The sequence below is a fragment of the Periplaneta americana genome, chromosome 7 (assembly GCF_040183065.1).
Source record: "Periplaneta americana isolate PAMFEO1 chromosome 7, P.americana_PAMFEO1_priV1, whole genome shotgun sequence".
In the NCBI taxonomy this organism is placed as follows: Eukaryota; Metazoa; Arthropoda; class Insecta; order Blattodea; family Blattidae; genus Periplaneta; species Periplaneta americana.
Window position 1 is genome coordinate 168089569 of NC_091123.1, and position 23248 is coordinate 168112816.

General features: G+C 36.3%; 1 protein-coding gene across 1 annotated transcript; it reads left to right on the top strand.

Moving 5' to 3' along the window:
• The first annotated feature begins 12642 nt into the window (after positions 1-12642).
• On the top strand, positions 12643-17141 carry LOC138703682 (cytochrome P450 4C1-like). Its single transcript, XM_069831781.1, has 2 exons — positions 12643-14719; positions 16525-17141. Exons 1-2 carry the CDS (start codon positions 13439-13441, stop codon positions 16978-16980), a joined length of 1737 nt encoding a protein of 578 aa, XP_069687882.1. The 5' UTR covers positions 12643-13438; the 3' UTR covers positions 16981-17141.
• The last annotated feature ends 6107 nt before the right edge of the window (positions 17142-23248 follow it).

Genomic DNA, 23248 nt, shown 5'->3' on the forward strand with positions numbered 1-23248 from the left:
CAGCGGTCATGGAACATTGTAGCCTACATATGTAATATTTTAAGTCAAAGAGTGTTCATTGCCTCTGCTAGAGCCCTGTTTCATAAAGCTGACAAGTCCTACTATCATGACAAGTCCACAAATATGTCGGGATATTGTAGCATTTGTTTTCTGACAATTCTTACATGCTTTGACAAATACAATATGTGAATTTTCAACAGCGTTTCATAAACATTAAAATTACAGATGAAGTATGTCTAAACATGCAAGATCGATAACAATTATTTATTCTTATTAATCTCATATTTTTATAAAGGTCGGTATGAGACGAGTTGATTGGATGATCTATGGTGCAAGTCATTATTGAATTTGTTAAAATTAGTAACCACCATTAGAAAATCAATTATGAACAGCGAGAAAATTAAAACTCTAAATTTGATTATACCCATAGAAAACAATGACAGCAAATGCAGCCTCATTTTCAAAGGTAGCATCCATTTTTCTTATCTAGGATTCGTAGATAATTTCATAAACTCTTGGAAAATTGGCAGCTTTCATGGAGACCTGTGGAATGCTTTCTATTAGCTACGTGATGCTCAGCTCCATTTCTCATCAGTGCAAGAACACATTATTTTTCGTTATTGCTTGTGCAGCACACCTCTTATTTTGCTAATTATATTTTCAGCGAATGTTTTCTAATACGAAATTTTTCCATGAATGCAAATTAACTGATAATAAACTTATCCTTTCTTTAAAAGCCTTTGGAATGCGAGGTTCCCCCTACAATCATTACTTCTTCTACTGCTGCTTGACTTCCCCTAAAATCCACAACAATATTCAATTACAACATGGCCCAAACAGCAGCAATAAATTGTCAAGTTCCAATGACATACGAAACATGAAATATAATTATTTAATCCCATAAAAAGTTACAAAAATAGTTGCAAACTAGCAACTACTTGTACAAAATAATTAAGATGAAAACAGTTTTTCCCACTCTTTCATATAAACTGAATGTTTAAAAAAATGTAACGAAAAATGTTAATCATTTATGTTTTAGAGTTTTTAAATTTTTTCAGAATTTATAGTAGTTAATAATAAAACGTGGATGTCTTGTAAATTAAAATTCATTCATCACAATCCTAAATATAACCGAATACTATTAAAAAGAAAAGTTACAAATGAAGTCATGATATAATAATATTATTTATATAAAATTAAGGGGAAAATCACATTTCTTTGTTACTTGACATAAATTTGTTATTTAAAGAAGATTAACAAAACATTATAAGTAACATTTAGTAAGCTATAGGTCCAATACAGCGCTGATTGGTGCCGTGTCTGAAAGCATACATGTTGCAGTAGGCCACAGAGTTCCGAAGTCTTCATGGGAAGTTTGCTGTTTTCTAAACACGGGAACAAAACACGGCATTTGTAGCTGTTGTGAAGCTAATTAATGCTATCAAGAAAGAATGTGATTTGTAGGGGGCCGATAATGTACCGTTGACAATTAGGCGCGATAGCAGGTTGTATACTTCATTTATGGCTGCGTCACAATCACAGTCTAGTATACAGTCACGAAGCTCAATACGTAGTAAATATGCATCCATACATAGTTGCTAACCACTAGGATCGCTAATATCGCCTCATTACAAACAATGCGAAATAGTACCGGCACAGTCTATTGTGCCTAGCACCCTCACAACTCAAGCTTCGTGACTATAAATACTAGACTGTGGTCACAACTCGATGACTTTCTATTACTGTTTGCTCCTTGTGCTGCATTACAATATGGTGTCTGTGTTGTGTTGTGTTAATTTAACTCCTGCGACATTTGTATGCTAATGATTCAGACTATAATTGCCGGTAATTCAGGGCTCAATCATCATAGGAGAAACCCCTTTAGAAACATTCCGTTAGCTGACGTGGTCGATGCTTTATGTTAAGCTGTTAGTCTGAAATAATTCACCTGTTGAGAGCAGAAGTGGTGTAAGTCAAAAATGAGTAATGAAGGTTAAAATAAACATTCTGTAAAATACAGCGCAAAGCAGCAATTAATATTCAATTTATTGAAACTGTTAGTAGTCAGTGGATAGCACGAAGGAAAAGGAAGCCAAATTCTGAGTCATCACATTCACTCTGTTTAATTTCTTTTTCTTCACTCTATAATTCATATATGTTTATTTTAATTTTCTGTCAACAAATTTATGTAAACATTTAATATTGTAAAATTCATGTAGGAGAGTATACTGAGTCCTTCTGGGCTACCTCCAATGGGAGGCAGTTAACAATTTAAATTTAAATACTTTAAACCTCATTACCCACTTTGACTTACACCATTTCTGCTCTGAACGGCTCAATTGTTTGCTACGTCACGTCTCTGGAAATGCCCCACACTATCGATGCATCTCTCATTTGCGGCGTGAACAGAGGACCAATCAGCGGTTGTTACACACGAAATTTGTTTTACTGTACATTAAATGTATAAAAATTCGATTCCATACTTCTAGATTAGTTGCGTAGAAGCTGAGTTTGTCAAGATTTCTCAAAATCTTGTTGTATTCATTATTTTATCCCCTATCACTGACTTATCGATTTCTGATTTGAAAGTGTTTCTTGCTTACACACTCCAATCAGACAGATTGCGCCTGATGTGTGTGTTAGCAGGCCACTACACAAAAACATGTCGAAGGACATTGGTTGAGTGTGGCGTAAGCGACGTATTATGGCCACTGCCTTTTTTGTCACATCTTTCATGAGTGGCTGTAAAACAAACTGCAGGAAGAATATTAATAATAATAGTCTGTGTTACGTACTGTCACAGTTGCAAGATGTACCACAAGATTCACAGTACAACAAATCCTACTCTTGTCTTAAAGCCAGTATAATTATTTATTAAACTCGGGATTTTTATAACAAAAAGAACTAAAACACGTTTTCGAAGTATAGTTTGGGTTCAGGTTGTAAAAGAGCGTCAGCAGTGCACAATGGAATATTTTGAGAGATTTCCAGGTGCAAATATCCCTCCCTTCACAAAAAAATATTTGTAAAATTAGAAAGAAAGAAACATTTATTATTTATCCAATATTGATGGGATCGTGCTAGACGGCATATCAACGATATTTAAGTTTGCATTAGAGCAATTTAAACATAGAATAAGTTTTCCTCTTGTTCTCTACTTAACAGGGTGCTTGCTTTGATTCTTCCTCAAACATAAATAGGTTTCATTAAAATATTTCAATAACGCTGCATTTCTTGATACGCCCTTCTGGCATGATGCCATACAATGTAAATTAATACTACATTATGCAACGAGCCTATAATGATAGTAATTAAGACGCTAGTATGGATATTTATGAAACGAGCGCAAGCGAGTTTCATAATATTCATACGAGCGTCTTAATTACCATTATAGGCAAGTTTCATTGGACTTTTTATGCTCGACCATATTTCTAACTTGAAATTATTCAGATGTATACATTTTATTTGTATCTGAAAAGATCGGAAGTGACCTTGTTCAAGGTCGTGAATTGTGAGATGTGCGCAGACGCGAAAGTATTGATTTTTTCCGAGGAACAATAATGTCATTGACCTTGATGTAATCCCTTTAAACTTGATATACCTGTAACCTTGATTATTGAATTCGACATTGAAAAACGAGATGACAAATTGAATTTATTTGAATATTATTTACAATTAACGCTAATTATCATAGTAACAGAATATAACCTTCTGCGACAGTATTGGATTTCCAGCCTCCGTGACTTTTCGCTAATTCTCTTTCGATTGCATATCCGAGAATAATCGATACTTGCGGTTTTATAACGGCACAAAGCTGACTTGTCATTGGCTGAACACCTGTACTTTAATGAGTAGGTGTACTTTAATGTCATGCATTAAAGGACTGCTACCAGGTGTATAATTACTACATTTCGGCATGGTCGAGCATAAAACAAATAAAAATACATAAGCATGCAGTTAGGAACTTTAGGTGACAAATACTGTATCAGAATAGTACAGGGACATCATTTTATTTTTACTTCAATTTTTATTGTACCTGAGTTTTTTAATGTACTTCACTCCCACCCCTTCTACTAATGAAGTTCAACCGTCCTCCACACATATCCAAGACCGCATATACAGTCATAGTAGCCTTACGGTCATAGTAAACAGTACGTTCCAAAAATATGTTCACGTTTTCCAGTGACGAAAGAGCTTTCAATATTGAATCATTTTCGCACAGGTACTGTCGTCCATTTGCCTACGTCGTATCCCGGTTTCCCGGTTTCACCAGCTTTTATTCGCCAGCTAGTGGCTGGGCTGTCTTAGCTCTTTTCTGAGAACATTAATTTCTGTTAGGAATTGGACGTCTACGTAATATTATACAACTGTTTAAAATAACTTAAATAAAAGGGCCTCGTTAAGTAATTAACTGTCACGTGATTTTCCCCCTTTCTATACCCTGCTACATAACCACTTGGACGGACAGTAGATAGCATGTCTGAGTAATTTTATCTTTTCGGATCGGGCAGAAGTGAAGATTGAATTTACAGTACGTAATGTACTCTTTTATAGAGTAGGTACAGAATTATTTCAACATGAGTTACTGGTACGAAGGACGAAACTGGTAATTGGAATGAACGGCCACCATTTTCAAAAATGTGTTTAAATATCCATATTATGATTATTTTTCAATTTAACTTCATTCTCTATATTGTACGCTAATGTGCTGTAGACAGTATAATATACACTGCATAATGAATACGTCCACATGGACAGCTCAGTTCGTGAGTAAAAACACTCATTGTTAATACTGTACTGTATTTTGATTAAACAAAAACCTAATGAAAATTATCAAACTCAAAAGCGCGATATTTCCTAGTTTACGTAAATGGATGAACTACTTTTCTTCCCTCCTATACCTAGTAAAGTGATTTGTTTGTATATTACGCCAGTATCAACGAACTCCAGTCGTGGAAGGGAGTAGCGAACGGCTTTTCTGGTTCTTAACCGTTGATCCAAAGGTATAGCCAGGTTAATATTAAAAATATTAGTAAAAATAAAATGATGTCCCTGTATTTGTAAACCCTGACTCCCCAATTAAGTTCAAGTTCCATCACACTTTTACATTTTAACATGCAACGTTCTTCTGTTTACCACTCGGAAAAAATTGAGGAGCGTTTTTTTTTAAGTCGCTAAACGTCTCTAAGTACATTTTTCAGAAAATGTGATTTTATGTGGTCGAAAAGTAGTAAAAATACTTCATTATTTTTTTACTGCCATATTGTATATTTAGGTACTAATGTGGTTACGTAATTCATATTTTTAAGTTTGAAAATAGAAAAATGACAGCATAAATTTTAGTTTTATTTCCAAAGTCGCTAAACGCCAAGACATTAACAATATAACAGGTTTATTAATATTCAAATCTGAAGTGTTTTCTTGCTCTTTAACGGACTTCTTGCTCAAAATTTATTTTTAGTTTCTTTTAATATTTAGCTATATTACTAAGCTTATATTGAAATTTATATTTTATTAATATTTTTTCTTCATTACATACGAGTTGGAACAAAGTGCAAAGTAATAAATGCAATAATATTACACATCCTTTTTTGGAAATAAACTCTATTTATACAAAAACGATAACTGAATCACTTATATAAAAAAACACCTAAAGTCTATAATTGCTAAAATAACCTGAAATACTTCATTTCCTTCTGAAGTAGCCACATGTTATTTCGTGCATAAAATATGAGAAATATGTTGGTAATAGTGAGAGCCAATCAAAACATTCGTTGTGTAAAATAAGGCAGATTATTCTCAATTTTCGGAAAATGCAATTTCCTGGACATTCTTCCTTCAATCAGTCATTCAGTTTAACATTAATGTACAGTAATGTTTTTGTAAAATTCTTTAGCCGATTCTGGTATTTAAAAATGCTTCATGAAGTTCAAGACGTATTTCTCCACCTCCTTACTGACCATATTCTTCTTTGATAGAGTAAGTACCTCCGTCATTTCGTTGATTTAATACTTGAACTTCAACGGGATCCCAGTGCAGGCGTCCGTCACTGACAATGTGGTTGAAGTCGTCACATGTTGGGCTGTAATTTTGAAGCTCATCTCAGATCTCAAGACATTCAGTATACTGCATTTTAGGGCATTAAATTATTTCATTCATTTAGGGTTCTGTCCAAGGGCAGGTCTTTCACTGCAAATCCAGCTTTCTCCAATATTTCCTAGTTTCTGCCTTCCTCTTTGTCTCTCATATGATCCGTAATGTCGTCTGTAATCTGATACCTTCTTCTGCCCTGAACTCCATACAAACTCGGTTCATCAGGATGCTGGGTCCACCATACAAATGCGATCCCAGGGGTTGCCAGACTTAAGACTGTCTGTATTGTTAATAACGATATGATTACGACTTGCGATTTGTAAGTCTGATGAGAAATTTGAAAGCTGCACACGTTCATTCCTTCCTGGAACAGTATTCACGAGCCTGTGTTAATTTTTAACTTGAAGTCTATTGGCATATACAGCGTTAAATTTCGTGTGTTCACACTTTTTTTAAAATTTCATTTATTATATTCTATAGATCTTAAATGAGCAATGAAGCTTTAAGACGTGGAACAAGTCAAAATTTTACAATATTACAATAACATATTTACAATTTTAACAATATTTTACAGTTTTTACAATATTCTACAATTTTTAGTTTTTACAATATTTTGGCGAGATGTAGTGAGATGAGGTGAGGCCCGAGGATTCGCCAAAAGATTACCCGGTATTTGCCTTGTGGTTGGGGAAAACCTCGGAAAAAAACCCAAGCAGGTAATCAGACCAAATGAAGTGAGGCCGAGGACACGCCATAGACCATCCGGCTTCAGTCCCACGGCTGGGGAAAACCTCGGAAGACTGATTTCTATGCGCAGAGATTCAGCGATAAACCGAAGTTGCGTCTGTCTGCAGGCTGAGGAAAGAGGTGGACTGTGAAACACGTAGTTAAGCACAGGACTTCGGGTGTGGACGATATTTCAATCGCCGCCGTGGAAAACAATTCGTGGGTGAAGTCGGAGCTGCTAAAAATTTACTGATAGACATCTCTTTATAATAGCTTTCAAGACCTACCGGAGGAGGATTATGACATTTAAAGGAAAAGAACCAATTACAAGTAAAATATTCATTAGCAATATTAAAGTTGTATAAGTAAATATATTTAATTGTTCGTGTTTCTAATTGTCATTCTTTGATATCTTTCTTTTATATCTAACGTTAGTGCGACCGTTTATATCTAACGTTAGTGCGACCGTTAATGGAATACGGAACTACATGTTGGGATCCCTATAGAATATATCAGATAAATTCCTTAGAAAGAATCCAGTATAGGGAAGCTAAATTTGTTAAAGGTAAAAGAGAAGATGGAAACGATACGATAAAAGAACTTAAATGGGAAACTTTGGAAAACAGACGTAGGAAAACTAGAATAACATCATTGTATAGAGCACATCTAGGTCAGAAAGCATGGGTAGACATAACGGCTCGGTTAGAAAAGCCAACGTACTATGGTAGGAACGATCATGATTTTAAAATCAAATGTAGGAAACAGAAAACGGATGTAGCTAAATGCTCATTTTTAAATAGAACTATAAATGATTGAAATGACCTACCTGCAGCGATCTTTGAGGGCTGTCCTTCCTGAAGGAGTTTCAAGAATAATTTAAAAAGTTGTGTATCAAGTGCAAATTAAAATTAAGGTGACATTTAACATTTAATTTTTTAAGGTGACATGTATTTATTTAGCCTGACGAGTTACTTCTTTGGTTTGAATTGTAAATTATTTAAAAATAGCGTGTAAGAGGACCTTAGACTAGAAATGTTTAGTTTAAATGTAGTTCTGTTTATAAGTATGCATAAGGGTGTAATTATTTGTCTTATTTTAACTGTTGTATCAGTGAAGCGAGGTGAGTCAGTGAAGTTATGGTTTTACAGTGCAGTGAATAGTTCCGATCAGTGATAATTTATATCGTCAATGAAATGTGTTCTATAGTGTCAATGAAATGTGTTCTATAGTGTCAATGAAATGTGTTCTATAGTGTCAATGAAATGTGTTATAGTGTGTCAGTGAAATGCGTCATAGTGCCACTACAGTGAGTGAGATGAGAGTAAAGTGAAAGACTATTGAAACTTAGGCTATATAGGACCTATACATAATTATGTAGGTTGTATTGTAAAATTGGTATTTTATTTATGTTTTATTATTATTGTGTTAAATTATATTGTGTATTCTTATTGTATTGTGTATAAAATTGTATTGTGTATTGTATAATTGTATTGTGTATTGTAAATTTATTGTGTATTTCTTATCATTGTATTGTGTATTCTTTATATTGTGTATACCACTGCCACCGGGTGCTTGCCCACTTCCAGTGTAAATAAATACATACATACATAAGAAAAATATGGCCATAACAATATGAAATTTTGTTAAAATTAGAGGCACAATTAGCCATGCTTTTAAGCCATACAAAATACAGAGACAGGCTGGATTAAATGTGTATCAGCACCTTGCATGACCAGTTCTGGCTTCTGGCAGTGACGCATGGATGGCGAAGAAAGGCGGTGAAAGTCGGTTGACAGCTGCAGAGATTAAATTTATTGGACGAACAGCACATCTTGAAAGAGTTTCAAACAGGAGCATAGAAAGTACACTGCAATAAATGCACACTTGATTATAGAAGGAAGATCGTGTTAACAGAATGCATCACGAAAGACCAAATTAATCCTCCATTATACCTTGAGAGAACACAGGAATCGAGGAAAAATGAGAAGAGGCCGTAACAAGCTATTCGTGTATAATACTTAAATTATTATTATTATTATTATTATTATTATTATTATTATTATTATTATTATCATCATCATCATCATCATCATCTTATTTATGATCATTTCTTTCTATCCAAGTTTCTCGTCAATGTTACAGTTTCAGTTCGTCTCCACTCCTTTATTACCCGTAGTAACCACTCCACTTGCACTTAAATGTGGGCTGTACCTAAAATATTGTCTAAAGACATAAGTGAGAGTGATATGTATGTCATTTACCATTATACACTAGACTCTTGCTAATCCCGCTCCTCTTCTGTGAGAGTTTTGCGAGGAATTTGCACCGGTGCTCGTGCAAGGCCTGTACACTACAGTTCTTTTTTTTTTTCAAACAACTCAGGAACTTTGTGGAAAGCCTAAGCAAATAAAATTGAGGATATATTATTAGCCTAGCTTGTATTAATTGTTAATGCAATTGATAGTAATTAGTAACTGCAATGGCGTAGGACAGGCGGGTTGTGACGTCACAGTTGTTAGACACGCTGCGCCGACCACGAGTGGAACGTTCTAGTTTCGATTTAGAAATGCAAGTGGAGAGCTTATAACATTAACTATAATGAAGAGCTAAACAACATTTTTATATACTATAGCAAGTCGGCACTGTCGCTAATCCGGCACTTCTCTGTGCAAGGAGTGGTCGGATTAGCAAGATTCTATTCTAATAGGTTTACTGCTGTTGCTGCTGCATGTTGATCTGTTATGGAAGCAGGAGACATGATAGAAAATGCTACTGTGTGTACTTTTGTATACGGGTCAGTCCATCGTTCCGGACAGACGCTGGGGCTACTTTTTTCGGTTAAACCAGTTATTTACGTTTAATTCTGTGCTATTTTTCCCGGAGAAAAACATGGCAGATGTTCTTGAATCTGCCCTCTTTCCATTAAGACAAAAAAAAATAGTTTTTATGATTCGGTAGCGACGAAAATTTGGGTCAAACTTTCGTTACGGACATGACGCTTATTTTCCGTTTTTGGAAAATTCTAAATCCCTGCGAATTTTTTTAAGATTTTTCAAATTAAAAAATATGGGACGTTACTCATTCTTAAAGGTTTATTTTAACACTTTTCGGAACATTATACCAAGAAAACGTCGCCAGAAAATAAATGAAACGTGCGTTCCGGACATGACGCGAGAAATTCGTTCCGGACATGACGTCAGAAAAGTTATAAAATTGTATTTATTTCTTAACATGCTGTTATAATATTACATAAAGATTACACTAAAAATGTGAAAAACCTATCTCAGGCGTCTACAATTAAATAAAAACACTTTTGTTAACAAATTAGGTACGTAAATACATAATTTACGTATGAAATTCAGTTACTTTCAATAGCTCGACTAGTATACGGTAATTCATTTGTAAACTGTATTATTCTCAAATTTCAGGACTACGAATTCACTGCTTATTTTCTTTAAAATATAACGATTCTTGTTTTAAGGTCATTTTTTCAAAATATTAACCTACCTAAGATTACTTCAAATGCCAGATATTAATGTGTTTGCATTGAGAGATATGTTCGTACAGTGCAATGCCTTCTCCTATGATTATTTCTATAGGCTCAATATAATGTTTTTTAATAGTTCATGTATCGAAGGTATTCGTCTCACATTTTCCCACAGCCAGCTAAGAGATGTCAGTTGCATTACCTTTGACATCTTCCTCGTGTAAGCCTAGTATTTATTCATCTTGCCGTATTTGCTTGAACTCTGGATAACTTGAATGAACAAGTGGTGGAAAAGGGAAGGTGGGCAGTGACGTTATCGCAGCATTGACATGCGTGGTCCTTTTTATGTTACTTCATTTAAATAAATAAAGTAAGTACGACGCAATTACTCTGTCTCGAAAATCAATGCAGAATTTTCGTTCCGAACATGGCGCACTTTCAATTCACAAAATGTGTCCTTAAGTGAAAAAAAATCTAAAAAGTAGCTTGTATAGTTTTCGATGACAAATTACATTTTCTAAGAGGAAATAAAGTTTAAAGAAAAAAATCTAACAGTTTACTTTTTATAGAGAAAAAAGTCAATTTCTTTCTGGACATGACGCAGTAGATATCAAAGACTGAAATTGCAGCCCATAAGATTTTCGAATCAAACTGGCACTCTAATGACAAGGGAAGTTTTAAAGTTCCTCGTTAACTTGGTCCCGTCATTACATCGTAATTTCTAAACATTATATCTGCAGTTCTCGGGAAAAGTGACACAAGTCAGTTTCCACAAACCTTCTTTGATAATTTGACAACTTACGCAACATCTGCTCGCTTGGAAAAAAAAAAAAAAAACATAAGTATTTCTCCCATTACAATAATTCATACAGAAAAAAATCAGATCGACATAAACCAGTGTAAGTTGTCAATAAATTATCAAAACAGGTGTATGGACACTGACTTGTCACTTTTCCCAAGCACTGCAGATATGATCATTTAAACTTAATGCATTTTTGTCAACTTTCGCAATATAAATTACTTCCACTACAATTCTTCAAATTTACTTCAATATCCGTTTTCTCATGCAAAAACGGTTTTAATATCCGAAAAGTTGAGAGTTTGAGGATTTCATACATGATGCGGTTTGATTAGTTTCGAAAATGGACACGGAAGTTAATATTTTCGTGAAATAACCCATATTTCGCAGCCCTGCTTAGTACGCCAACAAATGACCGAAGTGCAACAATGTCTTCACGACCAGCCTTAAGAGAATGTCAAGGGTAAAGAGAGAACTTTAAACTTTTTCCGCTAGTCGAATTCGGATTGTCATTCGAATTATCTGGACGAAAATTATAATAATGTAGTCACACATCTGTTTTGTGTACTTATCTATTTGTTAATATGTTCAATTGTTCGTGGCTTAATTAATTAATGAATTCATTCCATTCATTCATTCATTCATTCATTTGTCTGTTGGATTGAAAGGAAAGATCTGTGTGCACTTGTTCACCCACATGGATCCAACATCACTTAAACAATCCAAGAGCTGTTAGACGACCTTGAGGATCCTTAAATTAGAGTGCTGCTTATCTCCGCCAAAATGTCCTCTTAATTACACGAGAACACGATAGCAACACAAAGCGTGTTCTTCTGTTTCGCTTTCTAACGCATCAGGGTTTGCAGTTAAACCCTTTGTAAGCAAGCACTTCTTTTATGTTCAGTGACCTGTTAAAATTTATAAAATACACAAATGTAGGTGATGTCTGGCTGTCTTTGGTGCTGATACATTTCGTAAAGCTTGTGCAAGTGTACTGTTGGGTAACATTCTGTTCAATGTCAGAAGGAGAAGGATTCCAGGTTCTGGTCACAAGAAAATTTGTTTTGAGGCCATTTCAACAACCCGGTCAGGCTTTTCATTGCAGTCACGTGCGTAACTTACAACCCTAAACAAGAAAGAGAACTTTTTATTTTCATTTTGTCAGTTTATTTATCTACATATTCATTTACTTGCTTAAATAAATGAATAGATAAAGTGAAAAATTTCACAAATTAAATATTCTCTCTCTTACGCGAGTTGCAGGTCATGGAAGTGACGGTACTGAAGTCGGTGCAAGGACGGGCCAAATTGCTGAACTGGCTTGAAAATAAGAAAATAAATAAATATTTATTTATTTATTTATTTAATTCATTGTTCATTTGTTTACTCATTTAGGTTTCACAATTTCACGTCATTCCTCAAGTCAAAACTAATTACAAAATTAGGAGTTAAATCCAACACTGATCACTCATGGGTCTATTATGAAGTTAACCTATGCGAATCCTGTATAAATAAATTTTCAAATTACTTATTATTATTATTATTATTATTATTATTATTATTATTATTATTATTATTATCATTAACTTTTTTAGAAACCTTGAGCTATGAAATAGAAACAAACTCTCTAATATCTACCAGGAATATAATCCAGGCGCACAATGTGTAGGCCTACTACTTGTATGTACTTAATAATTCCATTCTGCTGCAGTTTTTATTATGCCGGGTGATATTGACGCAATCGCACTCTTCTTTAAACAGGTTTCGAAAGCAGCCATAGATGTCATGTAAATTAAAGCCAAGACACCACAGAACGTTTAAAATCCACTTTTTTATGCGATTAAGGAAAAATAATAATAAAAGACACGCGTCCTTCCTTGCATTTAAAGTTACATAAGTGGCGTGTCGAGAGTTGACACAACCCACGTCATTGAATCTATATAAAGGTCGGCGTATTATGAACAATGAGTATGCAGGTCCATCAGAAACGAGCGTGACGTGGTAGCGGGAGGGCGCCACTCGTTTACTCTCACGGTCTGTTTCACATGCCCAAGTCTCGCTTCTCCGGTGCTCTTGGAAATACGTAGTTGCTTTGTGATGGCCGGCATGTGATAGTGAGCGACTCACAAGACAGAACTGTGAACACCGGCTCCCTCGTTGATGGTTTACCTCATTTCTGTGTAGTCCTCAGTGAATTAATTTCAGTGTTTTTATAATGAACAAGAGAGAAAAATTAAAAGCGATCTGCAACAATGCTTGGCAAGTGAACTAGTGGCGCCGTGTTTCGAACACTATTCGACTACATTGTATTCAAATTTTATTACAAATAAGGTATGGAGAATATTACAGTTGTAGCTGGAAAAATCTTCAACGAAGTACCACGAACTTTGGTAGACTGGTGGACTACGAGTGTGCAAGTGACGACGCAGTTGCAAAGTGACGTAATTAAAAACATTACATTTTCTCCGACAGAATGGCTCGAATCTGGACTGGCGTATTTTCAAACGTTCGGTAATGAGGAAAGCGCCCCATCGACCTGGTGGGTTGTCTCTCTACTGATGCTAATTGTAATGCCTGTTCTAGTTTATCTGGGACTTTGGACACAGAAACGGCAGAGTTCACCCGCTTCCAACATACCGGGACCGATAACAATTCCGATCTTGGGGAATGTGGCAACATTTGCGGGTTGTAATTTGGTTCAGTTTTTCCACAAGCTGATCAAGGTGATGGGACAATATGGACCAATAGTCCGTTTCTGGATGGGAAATAAATTATACATCGTTATATCAGATGCAGACACCATTGAAAATATTCTGTCAAATAAATCTCTTATTAAAAAGAATTCTTCTGTATCTAAAATTATTAATGGAAATGGTGTAGTTGCTCCCGATGAAGATAAGTGGAAGATACATCGACGAATAATTTCATCAACTTTCAACACTAACGTGCTAGAACAGTTCATGGAGAGTTTTACCAAAAACAGCTTCATATTGTGCGACAATCTGAAGTCTGTTGCTGATGGCTCCACTTTCGACGTGTACGCCCACATCTGCTCGTGTGCACTCGACGTAATCTGCGAGACCACGATGAGCACGAATGTCGACATTCAGATGGAAGGCGATAAGGAGTTCAAGAGCAGGCTGCTGCAGGCATTGGATACTCTGGGCGACACCTTCAAGAAGCCCTGGATGATATCCGAATGGATTCACAGCCGCAAGGCCCAAGAAGACGGTGACAAGCAGGCCGCCATGAAGTATCTCCACGAGTTCGTAGACAGGGTGATGGCGGAGAAGGCAGAGTCGAGGCGCAACGGATTCCGCCAGAAGCAGCAGGTGGAGTACGTGCAGTGGGTGCGGGGACGCGAGCTGTCCCTGCTGGAGCTGCTGGTGCAGGACGACCAGCTGACTGCGGACGAGATCAGGGACGAGCTGTGCACGCTGATCGTGGCGGGCACCAAGGTGGTCGCCGTCACGTGCTGCTTCGTGCTGTCCTTGCTGGGCGTCCACCAGGATGTCCAGGACAGGGTCCTGGAAGAACAAGAGAAGATATTTGGACCAGATGATGGCAGACCTGCTAACATCAAGGATTTGAACAACATGAAATATCTTGAACAGGTACTAACAACTTTGACTGAACTCTCGCCTAATCTGTTCTCTTGCGCAGAATTGTGGGCGCAGGATGGTTGAGAGGCTAGGACAGTTTAGTTTAATTGTTTGCATTTGAAAATTTGAAATACCAAAAATGTCAAAGCGATATCTTAGAGATACTGCGTGGCACATACTTATTAGAACGAAAAACAGTGATTTCTAACACCAGAAACCGAGGTTCAAATCCCGTGGTGTCTAAATGGAATTTGTTTTTGGACAAAAACGGCATTGAGGCAGCTATTCTCATGGTAATCCTAATTTTTCTGTGATTATTTAACCCTTATTTGCCTGATGGTACTTGGAAGTATCGTGATTTATTTTGCTTACTGGAAGAATAACAAACCGCCAGACATCACGTGCAACCTAATAAATAAAATCCATCAAGGAGACTGACGGTACTTAGAAGTACCACTTTTTTGTAAAAAAAAATGCAAATAAAATTCTGAAAAAAATATTGTATGTTCAGAATTCGTATTTAAACAACTTTCAGTAAAGAAATCTTCCATTGCAGTTGAATGTTTGTAAACAAAACGGAAAACGTATTTTTTGCCTAAGAAAATTCTGGTCAAAAATTTGTTTAACTTGATATTCCATTAGCTGAGACCTGTAAAAGAAATTCTGGTAAGTTGATATAAACAGATACTAAATCCAGGAAAGATAAATTTAATACCGAAAGACCATTCTCATTTTCACTATTACTTTACTCACAAACAATATTTTTATAATGTTGGTTAAAATAGTAATTTGAATTTCTGCCATATGTATGTAAATTGAGCACCTAGCTTCTTATCTTAGATAAAAATTATTTAAAGTTTTTGGTCATATAAGATTTGAACTATTCTGTGATTCAACCGCAAGATATTATTGCGGGTCTTACGAAGGAAAACCAAGAATCCTGCGCCATGTCAAATTAGCATGATAGCAGAGTATGAAGGTGTTCTTTCTAACCGTACTTAAATTTATTTTATATACATACCGGGTGTTTCACAATTATATGTACAAACTGCAGGAGTGACTAGAGGGCAAGACAAAAAGAATCCTAATAAACGTAGGTCCAGAAACCAACAGTTGGTGGCCATCACAAACGTTGTTCATGCTCACCGGCTCATTTCATTTGAACGTTCGAGAGTACTTAACACATAATCTCGCACAACAGATGTTGCTTACCAATACCATGGCCTCCTAGGTTCCCCGACTTGAAACCTCTGAATTTTTTGTTTGAGGATATTAAGAATGTTTCATGTATTTCATCCTGTTGGTAGTGCTAATGAACTCCGATAATACATTGTTAATACTTGTCAGCGCATTAGAGACAAATCAGGGATATTCGGTCGTGTATAATTTTATGTCGATGAGGAAACGTACTGATGCTGCTTTATCATGAACGGTGGCCATATTGAACACATGTTATAAGCTCTATTCCTCCAGTTAATGTCGGATGTTATGTTACCCCAGAGTACCTGTACTGACGAGGTATAATAAAACTCGTAGATTTTCTGAATTTGCTGGTTTCCTGGGCTATGTTTATTGGATAGTTTTCATTGTTTCTTTGTCCTCTACTCACCCCTGCAGTTTGTGAAACACCCTATATATGCATTTTTGGATGCCGCTGCAAGAAGCAAACTGAATAACACAATCACTGTGTCGCTGGCCCACCATCCCCGGTTAACAAAACTCGTATTTTCTTGCACTACAAAGTAAGTTACCTGACAGGTAATCTTGTGGACTGAACAGGAGTGAATGTGAGTAACGATTTGGCTGCCTTCTCCCAGGTCATGAAGGAGACTCTGCGTCTGTACCCACCTGTGCCGTTCGTCTTCCGAAGCATCGAAGAGGACACACATTTGGACAACGGCTACGTCCTCCCCAGGGACAGCTGTGCAGTGATATTCAACTACGTCACTCACCGTGACCCAGAGCACTTCACCGATCCAGAAGTCTTCAACCCAAATCGATTCTCCTCTGAGGGAGGAGACAGGCACCCCTACGCTTACATCCCTTTCGGCGGGGGGCGCAGGATCTGCGTCGCTTACAAGTACGGCATGCTGGAGGCGAAGACCATCCTGTCCACAGTGCTGAGGCAGTTCCGCGTCACGCAGTCCTCGGCAGTGCAGGAACTGGAGCAGGACTTGCAAGCTGGCATCGTGCTGAAGCCGGCCAGCGGGTTCTCCGTGCAGATGACTCCAAGGCCTGCCAAAGTCATTCCTAGCATATTCCCCGGCCAGTAACTATTTCAGATATTGCTCTTGAGGACTGGAGACTGTAAAACAGATTTCACATTAAATAAATTTGTTTTCCATGTTAAGAATAAGAGTTTGCTCCTTTGATGTTATAATTTGGAATTGAAATGAGAGAGATGTTCAAGTTTAGTAAATAATCATAATATTCACGGTGTAGCTGTTTCTACTCCAATCGAAATCCATCATCTTATCGCTTGTGGTTTGGGACACTTTCCTTCAGGACAGGTTATCGACATGTCTGATGAAAAGATGAAGATATCATCTCTAGCTTTTCTGACTCACTTCTGTCACGTCTAAACTACAACGAGAGAGCCACCAATTCTCCAGCAATAACATAATGGATTTTGTCCCAATCCAGAAAAAGACTTTCCAACCTTAAAATCCCTTAATTAGTCCATGGTATAGAAGAGCGTTCTTCTGTCCTACAAGGAGACCGTTGAAAAAAGGAAGGATACAAACTTGCATCGATAGTTCTTCGGTATAGATTTGCGTTGGCTTTACAATTAGATCTGCATTTCCATCTCCACCGCAATGTAATTATGAATTTGCTCTTTTTCATAACACTAATCTGTTTTGACAATAACATAACTCAGTAGCAGTTAATTTGAGATCAGGAAATGAAATGAACCTTGAAGCTGGCTGAATTCAGGTTATCAGGAGCTAAATAATTCTTTATCAAAATAAAGAAGAGTAAATAAATAGTTTTATTGCAAATGCAGTGGTGAGTGAGGTTTGTTTTAAGTGTCAGTAGAGAAACGTCTTCATTAATATTTCACATATCGACGGGCCAATTCAAAAGAGAAACAAATCAAAATCTAAAGTTTTGAGGAATTTGAATTTTAAAACTCTGTGTTGCTGTGAAAAATCCAATTAACACCACTCTAATTTGAAACTTACAGTAGTCTACAAATAAAACATTATTAACAGAATTTGGAGAAATTTAAACGATCCTTTGATTTTTCACGGTAGCATGAAGTTTTAAAATGCAGGTTTCTCAAGACTTTGAATGTTGAGTTGTTTCCCTTTTGAACTGGGCCGTCGATATAATATGCGGATATGCTACAGCTTAATGTATTGTAATGCATGTTGGATTATAGACTGTTATTTCCAGATTTTACGTTTCTTTTGTTTTCTTAACAAAGTTTTCCAATATTTTGGAATTACACTCGTGGACTTACAATCTGCAGCAATTTGTTTCTGAATATTTCCACTACTCTTGCTGGAATTTGTTTCTTCATCTACAGATACCGATAATGTACGTTCGATTTTGAAATTACAAAAAAAAAGACAATGTTCAGTTCAGTTATACTTTTTATCCTCATTTTTAAAATATGCTGCGCGCAGAGATTCTTCTTGTGAATATTTTCAAAGTGAAGCGTTTGTGCGCATGACATTATAGAAATCAGGTCACACTGTCTGTTAATATGGTGACGTCATTAATTACAATAGGCCTTTGGAGATTGAAATTGTTATGCGTTTATACAAACTAGTTTGGAATCCAGCATAAAGGGAAAACAAATGAATATGACACTATAATGAATTAATTTTTTTACGTTTGAAAGCTTAATCCAATATTAAACTTAATCTTAATTTAATAACACATTATTATTCGTACACAAACGGGAGTGGTTTATAGATGTGGAGAGTATTAAGACAGAAATAGTTAATTTAACATAATCTAATTCTAAAGTACCGGTACTTAACTGTGGTATTAATTTTCAAAAGTCGCCACACAACGTGTAATAAAATAATCGAAATGAATAACAAACAGATAAACCATTAGAAAAAAAAATAAATTAATCCAGTTCACTGTATTCAGGATAACAGGCAGGGTTTGGAATTGAACGGGTTACCTCAGCTTCTTGTCTATGCGGATGACGTGAATATGTTAGGTGGAAATACACAAACGATTAGGGAAAACACGGAAATTTTACTTGAAGCAAGTAGAGCGATCGGTTTGGAAGTAAATCCCGAAAAGACAAAGTATATGATTATGTCTCGTGACCAGAATATTGTACGAAATGGAAATATAAAAATTGGAGATTTATCCTTCGAAGAGGTGGAAAAATTCAAATATCTTGGAGCAACAGTAACAAATATAAATGATACTCGGGAGGAAATTAAACGCAGAATAAATATGGGAAATGCCTGTTATTATTCGGTTGAGAAGCTCTTATCATCCAGTCTGCTGTACAAAAATCTGAAAGTTAGAATTTATAAAACAGTTATATTACCGGTTCTTCTGTATGGTTGTGAAACTTGGACTCTCACTCTGAGAGAGGAACATAGGTTCAGGGTGTTTGAGAATAAGGTGCTAAGGAAAATATTTGGGGCTAAGCGGGATGAAGTTACAGGAGAATGGAGAAAGTTACACAACACAGAGCTGCACGCATTGTATTCTTCACCTGACATAATTAGGAACATTAAATCCAGACGTTTGAGATGGGCAGGGTATGTAGCACGTATGGGCGAATCCAGAAATGCATGTAGAGTGTTAGTTGCGAGGCCGGAGGGAAAAAGACCTTTAGGGAGGCCGAGACGTAGATGGGAAGATAATATTAAAATGTATTAAAGGGAGGTGGGATATGATGATAGAGAATGGATTAATCTTGCTCAGGATGGGGACCAATGGCGGGCTTATGTGAGGGCGGCAATGAACCTTCGGGTTCCTTAAAAGCCATTTGTAAGTAAGTAAGTAAGTAAATCCAGTTCACTGTAATGAGTAATGACTTGTTAGGTTAGGTTAGATTAGGTTAGGTACAGTGTATTTCTGGGCTAGTGTTACAACTCATTGGCGTTATATTGATGAGTGAATATCAGCTGCACTGTTGTATTGAGACTAGCTCTAATGGAACGAGGAACAGATTATGAAATATAGTTGACGAGGAGACTGGCCTTGTAAAATTTTAAAGCGGGGAGTATAATTATAGAAATGAGAATAAATATCAAAATTTTATTTAAAATCCCTTACAGTCCCTATCATGACAACAATAACAATCAGGAGCAGCACAGGCGTTTCATTACATCATAGGATACTCTTCAAACACAGCTTTCGCGCTGTTTTCACATTATTTCTGTGTTCTAAGATCACCATTACAGCAAGTTCACACAATCTGAGAACAACGTTGCACAACAAAAATAGATATAGTACAGTAGAATTCGGTTTATCTTGGAGGAAAAGTGAAATTATGCAAACGGGTGCCAGAGAAAAGCTCTAATGTCTGTACCTGATTATGCTTCGAGTTAATTTTATTCTTAGAGGACCCAAGTTTGATTCCCGGCAACGAAGTGGAGATCTTTCTGTTTCCTGTTGGAAATGAGGCTTGGCCTTTTCCTGTGTTGTCTTACATAGTGAACATGCGTCACGTTGACCACATGGCCCAGGAGTCTATCTAAAAGTGTCTACAATTTCCAATGAAGACTGAGGGGCCCAAAGGGCGTAACCTTGAAAACAAATGAAAATTATAACAAATAAATATTCACAGTGCTCTCTTGAACCATTAATATAACTTACAGCTTCAACATATTTTACTGATGTGTTGGGATCGTTGATCTGTAGAACTTTATATTGTTACAGCTTCGAAATTTCTGATTTCCTATCAATAACCACTTACGAATATAAAGCACAATGCTTATATTTCGATGTGTTTCATACTCATGTCGGGATTTAGAAGAAGTCCTGTAATACGATATGAAAACAAGTGAGACTCTTGCAACTTCGGCTCAGCATTGTAACTGCTTGTATCACATAGACAGTAGATGAACACACACGACTGGAGGTATGCAGTAAACCGGATACAATGGAATTACGTAACTCGCTGTGGATTATATACAAATGTATTGTTGCTAAACCTGAGATGTTAGGGCGAATATCCATTTTCCTCCTCAAGCAAGAATGCACATTTTGTTTAAATGTGTCCACGTTTCATGAAAAAATGAAGAATTATGATAAGAACTTCATATTATCTCGAAATGATTATTTGGGCTGTTCACAGTTATTTCACGGTTTTAGTGCCTACAATGTATATTTTCATGCATTTTAAAAATTGTCAACTTGTATAATTTTTTCTACAATACGAAACTGATTACTCAGACACTACAATGCTCATTCTATCACATCTCTGCTATCTGTTACCGACAATTACCGACAATCAACATTTCCAATATTATTAACAACTGTGCTGCTATCCGCAACATGCACAATTATCAGAGATGCTCTGAATAGCCTACACACAAATGTTTTACGTTTCATGCATTTGATATTTCTTCCACGAGAGAATGTTGTTAAACCATAGAAAAAAATTTAAAGAGAAAGAAATGGCCTCGTGGAATGAGATAACGCTAATAAAATAACTTCCCAAGAAGGCTGTTTTGCATAATCTGTGCATTGATAAGTTTATTTTTCATCAAGAAGTATAACAATGTCAGTACTTACCATTGAAAACAATTTGGGCCACAAAACAGAGCAAAAAATTCTTCTTTTAACAAAGGAAATCGGATGTGTATCCAAAGCTATAGATCTCACAACTCAAGTAGTTTAAAAAAATCCGCTCACGTCACTGCAAGAGCATAATCTATGTTGTAGTAGCTACATCTTCTGCCATTTATACTATACCATCGGAATTACATTTGTCCCTGGAATAAATTCGTGATAGATTTAAATACAAATATCATGAAATTAGTCGTGTTACAGAATTAGCCGACTTCGCCCTATCGTGTGATTTGTAGCTGTGTATACACAGACCGATCCCACTCCACTCTTCACCGCTTATGTTAGCTTCCTGGGACGGGTTCTTCGCACTACCGCCATTAAACCGGCGGAACATCACTACCTGGGACCGGTCTGCATAGGAACTGTGTGTACTTTGCTTAGCACTTGCGGAGTATGTAAAGAGAAGCATCCATTCCAACCAAGATGTACTACAGTAATCTGGAACCCACGACAAACCTGGGACAATATCAAACGCTATAGGTTGCTACTTTACCTCTGATCGAGGTTCTGGCTGATGTGTACGTCTACTATTAGGCAGTACATCTCTCTTGACGATATGTGTTACAGGAAGAACAATTGTTTGTATGCATCTGAAGTCTGACTAGTGGAATATGCAGCTAATCGGCGATGTATGCATTGGAGGGGGAAAGGAACTGGCCATCCTACTCCATTATCTCCTGGCCTAGTTGCCTCATGAGTGATGCCTTATTGGTGTTACTTCAGAGGTTCAAACCTGTCTTCGGACAGTTGACTAAACAACAAACAACATAAAGTTGCCAGTACAGCACGTGTCAGGAAGTGAAAAGTAAACAGTGGGGTAATGAATAGAGCTGCGACGAAATTCTAGATTTGCTATGAAACTCCTCACATTAACACGCTAGGCGCTAAATATGTATTAAAAAAAAGTCGCGGAAGTTAACCGCGGTTGGGGGGGGGGGTATTGTGTTACGCCACAATAGTGCGGCACTAGTGGAACGTAATGCTGGTGTGTTTATTTTCGCTGTAAAGAAGTTAGTGAATGGAGTTGAAGGAGATGTTGCCGAAGGGCGTCTTTTTCTGTCGCCCCTGGGCATTAGAAACAAAGAAAAACATCAGAAATATGGCTAATAATTTTATTGTAAACTAGCCGTACCCGTGCGCTCCGCTGCACCCGTTAGAAATAAATATAAAGTAATTACATAATTAAAATAGGACATTTGATCCAGGGAACATTCGTGTTTGATAGAAGGATAAATCGTTTAATATGTTACTTAATTTAAATTGTATTTAAATAATTAAAATGCGATCATTTTGGTCCAGAGACACTCATTTGGTGCAATGACAATTCCTTTAACATGTTTCTTAATTGTTATTACATGCAACCATAGTTTAATGAAGATTGACATCATTTAGATTTAATGTGTATATTTTATTTTACTTGTTATAGGTTTCCATTGAATTATGGTAATACTTAATGTTAACCCTTGTTTTCTACGTATTCAGTAAATGGCGCTTGGCCCACTATGGTTCTGAAACCTTCAAATAAATAACTTGAATTATATTATATAATATTACATATTATATTATATTATATTATATTATATTATATTATATTATATTATATTATATCAGAAGTTACTGTAATAACATTATAGCATTATGTCCATCTAGAGAAACTACACTTTCCAATGGTGAAATAATAATTAATTATACAAATCTGTTAATTTAACTCCCGATATTACTTCATACAAACACAGAAACATTCTCTGTAGGCTATCTTTCATA

Coding starts and splice junctions, on each gene's coding strand:
- LOC138703682 (XM_069831781.1), top strand. CDS start 13,439: ATGGAGAATATTACAGTTGTAGCTGGAAAAATCTTCAACGAAGTACCA. Junction 14,720..16,524: donor ACATGAAATATCTTGAACAG/GTACTAACAACT, acceptor GCCTTCTCCCAG/GTCATGAAGGAGACTCTGCG.